The sequence below is a fragment of the Dichotomopilus funicola genome (genome assembly GCF_033296635.1).
Source record: "Dichotomopilus funicola strain CBS 141.50 unplaced genomic scaffold C8A04scaffold_8, whole genome shotgun sequence".
Classification (NCBI taxonomy): Eukaryota; Fungi; Ascomycota; class Sordariomycetes; order Sordariales; family Chaetomiaceae; genus Dichotomopilus; species Dichotomopilus funicola.
This window is the reverse complement of record NW_026944029.1, coordinates 382981-387946: the sequence shown is the minus strand read 5'-3', so window position 1 is coordinate 387946 and position 4966 is coordinate 382981. Positions and strand designations below refer to the sequence as shown.

The 4966-nt window shown below is 56.5% G+C and overlaps 1 protein-coding gene across 1 annotated transcript; it reads left to right on the top strand.

The window, feature by feature from the left end:
• Window positions 1–3589: 3589 nt before the first annotated feature.
• On the top strand, window positions 3590–4561 carry C8A04DRAFT_34961 (uncharacterized protein; the record flags this gene model as incomplete). The annotated part of the gene is made up of 2 exons (XM_062782998.1): window positions 3590–3654; window positions 3814–4561. 2 exons carry the CDS (start codon window positions 3590–3592, stop codon window positions 4559–4561), a joined length of 813 nt encoding a protein of 270 aa, XP_062639873.1.
• Between the last annotated feature and the right edge of the window lie 405 nt (window positions 4562–4966).

Sequence of the window (4966 nt, the reverse complement as noted above, 5' to 3'; positions counted from 1 at the left end):
GGTGCGAGCTTTTTGTATTCAATCCGAATACCAACTCTCTAACGGGGAAGAAAGAAAGGGAGGAAAAAGTATCGGATCAAATCCTGGCAAACTGCAAGACCGGTCGGTGTTTTGAAACAGACCCCTAATCACCGGGTTAGTCCTGTCACGTCTTTCCATCCGCTCTCCAGTCCTTCTCGATCGAAGTTGGGACACACGATGCACGCTTAAAATCGCGTCTGCCTCTCAGAGCAAGAATCCAACGGCCACAATCTGCACGTCCCCGGGGCCGGGGATGACAGACCACGGATTTCAGATTTCTCACCCCTACCCTTCTCTCTCCGATTCTCTCCTCTCACTTCGCGTGCGGGACTTACCCAGTGATGCAGCAGCCGTCGACGGCCGATTCCCAGTGTCCCAGCACGCTCTTACACAATGGGGCCACACAAACGTCCCTGCCTTCCCGAGTGCCACACAAAGGATGAGCCGGGCGAATGAAATCGATCCGCAATTGCGTAGCAAAGGCTCAAACTCCCCGAAACGTCCGTCGGGAGCGTTTCAAATTTGAAGTCGCGCGGGAATTGGCAAAAAGAGCACGTTTGTCGGACAGTCGAATGTTTCGTCGTTTCTTCAAGTGGTGAGTAAAAAGGTGGTGGTCGAATTGAAGAATCGAGATGGAAGGGATGTGCGTGTCCGTGAGGGACCCAGCGGTTCCAGAAACCAGAGCGACGGGAAAGCTGAAAGGCACGGTCGGACCCGACGGTCTGTTATTGGGCGGGTGGGCAAGTCGGTGGCAGGTGGCTGCGTTGCGTCGTTCGTCTCAGCCAGTGGGCCGGGAATGGCCTGTCCGATCGTCCGGTTGGCTTTCCGCTCCTTTTCTCAACTCCTTTCCCTCTTGTCGGATTCCTCACGCTCGCTCGTTTTTTTTTTTTGCTCGGCACAGCAAGCACGTCGCGTCCGCGTCTTTCCAGGACGAGGAGACAGAAAGGTAAAAAGGGAAACGAAGGGCTAGAAACTTGCCAAGTGGATAAAAGAGAGGGAAGAGAAGCCCGGGAATGGATGCGCAGAGAGGCCGCAGGCAAGGGAAGGAGCAGTGGAACAGGGGAGACAGGGGGCCATGGAAATGAGAGCGTCACAGTGGGTGCATGGGCTCGATGGCTCGAGGATGGGCAAATGCATTCCTCAAAGTGGAGGTCGGAGCCTCTCATGGTCTCGCGGTCTCCATGTTCATTGGACCACAGCGGTTCTTCTTGTGGGGTCTACAGTCTTTTCAAGTCACCTCTGGCACGGTACGACCAGGGCCGTCTCGTCTCGCGGGCCCAGCTAAACCCGGAGTGTGGGCGGCTGCGCCGCTGAGTGGCCCAAGGCAGCTTCCCGACCCAGCGGAACGGGGGGCGCGCCGGGGCCACGACTTTTGGGAATACCAGACGGCAGTGTTGCACAGTGCGGCGCTGCAGAGAAGCAGGCGCGGAGTCGGAAAGGATGAACTGGGTGAGTGGGAACAAAGTGGGGACGGTCACAGGGGAGCGGCTGCCCATCCGGGCATCCTGCCGTTTCTCCGCCTCGCGGGGTTGGTCCAAGGGAAGCTGGCCCCCACAATTTTGGACCCGCCTTCCCACGCTCCCATGGTTGAGGTTCTGCCGCGAGTGGTGTGCTCGAAAACCCGCCATTCCCCAAAACGGTTGCGCGCGAACCATGGTTCTTTGGCCGTTTCCCAACCCTTTCTCGCCCTGTTGCAGTGCCGAGAGCGAATCGATCTTTGTGTGATCGAGTCCCCAAATCCCGAGGACGGTGCTGTGTATCGCTTCTTGTTTTGTGACGGATCACAGACGATAAAGAAAACTAGCAAATCGAGAGGAGAGACATGAAAATTGACAAAACCCCGTCAATTCTGATCCTAGTGACGGGGGGGCGTCGGTCATGAATGACAGTCACCAGTTCGGCCGTCGCAGTCGATCTCGCCGCGTGCATGCCCCCTTGCCGGTGCTCGGATGGAACAAGCCGGGAAACGGGGGCTCGGAGAGGGCCTGTGGGAAGTTCGGTTCAATCACACGTCGTCAGTCACGCCAAGCTGGCCACCATTCTGAGAGAGCCCACCTGGTCCCCAAGCTCCCAAAGACCGAGCCGAGGGCCCCAGAGCGCCCAGCAGGCACTCTCTCAGCATGCCGGCTTCGCCTCCCGGCCGAAGAACGGCCGTTAAGCGTTCGAGGGAAGCTTCGGCGCTTTCTCCCAGAAGGTTCAGCAGCGCAACAAAAGCCCTTGGCGATGCAGAAAACGTTTGACGAGTCATTGGCCAAGGGCGGAATTCCCGAGTCCGACACCGTTGCAAAAAGCGGAATTTACAGCGTCGCGGTGGCTGCAATGGCTGCAATGGCTGGTTGCTTCTTCGTCTCTCTTCTGCAGCGGGTTGGCACCCCAAACCCAGATTTCCTGATCTTTCCCAAGGAAACGGAAACACACCCCAGGTGGTCCATCACGCCACACCACGCCTTGGCACCTCGCTTGCGATGCTGTGCTGCTGTGTTTCCGGACCTGTGTTTCTCTGTCCTCAAACCCTCCGATCGATTTCTTTGCTTCTTCGTCCTGGGAGTCGCCGAGTTTGGAGAGTAGTGTACCCGAAAGGCAACTCACGAAATTGTTTCGCTCGGGCATCGAGGCATTGAGGCATCGGCTAACGGTGATTACTCGTGGGTGAGACTGCGTCAGGGAGCCCGGTATGCCGAAAAGCATCGGCTTCCCCAGCTGGCCGAGCAAGGGAGAGCCCGAGACGGCATCCCCGCAAGTGGTGAAGCGGGAAAATGTGGATTAACTAACTTCACTAACTAACCTTAAACTCACAAGCAACTCCTGAACGGTCGGTTATCGGGACCCAGCGGATCTGGAAATGATGAGAGATGTTGTCGATTTCATTTTCATTTTTGCTCGGAACAGGAAATCTCATTTAATCCACGTTTTCGGGGCGGTCAGCCGTATCACAGTACGGAGTCGCAAGCAGCCAGTGCCTACTGTGTACACAGTGCCCAGTGAGCCAGCTCTCGCCCGGGATCATCAACCCTGAATCAACACAGAACTCTAAAATGAATTCATCCCTCAGCCCATGACTCGTGTTCATTCTCAGGCATCCGACGACGCGTTTCATCTTTAAAAAAAGATGCCTTTTAAGACTCCATATAAAGGTTGGCATCAACCTTCCTCTTCAAGTTGCTCAGCTGCACAGCCATGCCACGGCTGAAAAGACAAAGAGGATGAGCGAGTGGGGGGGCCTGAAGGCCGGCCATAGTTCCTTGGTAGTTATTAGTCCCGCGTCAGCTTGGGGAGGGCATCCCGGCGTAAGCGTACCGCCGGCGCTACTCAGCTCAAAGGAAGCCAAGCAGCCAGCCGTTCCGTTAACCGCCGAGCGCGCGTGGAATTGAACAAACCAACAACAATTCCGAACAACCTTTTAACTTCTGCTGGTTCCGGGCGCAGCTCGTATCGTTGCGCGGGGGCTGAAACCAGTTAAACCGCTGAGACTTATTCCTACCTCCACGGGTTATTCGTGCAGGTGCAGATTCTACTGCGCAAACGGCGAGAGTAGACAACGCGACTACCACACACCCCCTCACTCACTATGAGCGACCCCGGTTCCGACAAGTCGGGCGCCGGCTCGAAGCGCGGAAAGATGAAGTCCCTCTTGTGAGTCCGAGTCCGAGTCCGGCTTGGCATTGGCATTGGCCCCCGTTCTCCGGGTCCCTGGTACGGGAGTACATCTCCGGGATCCCGGTCACATAAGGCTACTCCTTTCTACAAGTTTACTTCACGTATTCAGTAGTTTAAACTAACCCCCCCACCCAGTAAAATAGGCTTCTCCCGCAGCAAAGACGAGCTTCTCAAAGGCAAGCTCGCCCTCGAACACTCCCTCGGCCTGGGCCACAAACCCAACGTGATCCCCGGCGGTGAACCCTCCACCAGTTCGCCCGCCCGCACCGTCGAAGTCGGCTGGCACCCCGTCGGCGGATCGGCCGGCAAATGGTTCGCCGAACAAACCAAACTCGGCACCTGGATCACCGACCAGGTCCACCGGTACCCAGACCCGTCGCAGCACTGGGCAGTCCTCGTCGGCGATTACTGCCATGAACTCTGGATGGATGAGAACCTCGATATCATCTACGTCAACGGGAAGATCAACCGGTCGGAGTGGCGTACCTTCCGCGTCGGGGAAACCCGCTTTAACGACGAGGCGTTGCGGCAGGCGGGCGAGATGGTTATTTACAGTATGCGGCAGAAGAAGGCCGCGTATAATCTGATTAGCAATAACTGCCAGAACTTTGCGCTGCTGATGCTGGATGGGATCCAGTTGGGAAGGGCGGAGCGGACCGAGTTTGCGACTACGCTGGCGGTGGTGCAGGCTGCGACGGGGTCGGGGAAGGTTAGTGATTTGTTTGCGGAGGACGTGCCGGCGTCCGCGCAGCAGCAGCAGCAGCAGCCGGCTCAGCAGGCGGCGATGGAGCAGGCGGAGAAGGAGAATCCGATTGTGGCGATGGCGAAGAGGTTGATGGATGAGCATACGAAGAAGTTGGATAATCATCGGCATGCTCATTGATGACTTCACTTCACCTTGATTTGGGTTTCTTTTTTTTTTCGGAGGGTACTCTACTGAGTTTAGCACTAGAAGTTAGATGGGCGAGGGATCGACGGGCGATTACACGCAGTGTGCAGGAAGGACCCAGGGCACGGGATACAAGACGAGAGATAGAGGGTAGTAGTGTAGCTTGGTGGGTGGGTGAGGCACTACACTAGCGATGATACCAGCGATGAGCAGTGGGCAATAGAATGAGCGATGAGCAATGAGATTCCCCGCTGGAATAACTCACTAGTGGGTGGCACACTTCCATCCATGTAAGATTAGGTAGTGTAAGGCATGCAGCCAGAAGTGTCCCAGAACGGGGTCAAAGGACCCGGCGGAACACACACTCGGAGCAGAGGTAATATCGCGTCAGGTCACACA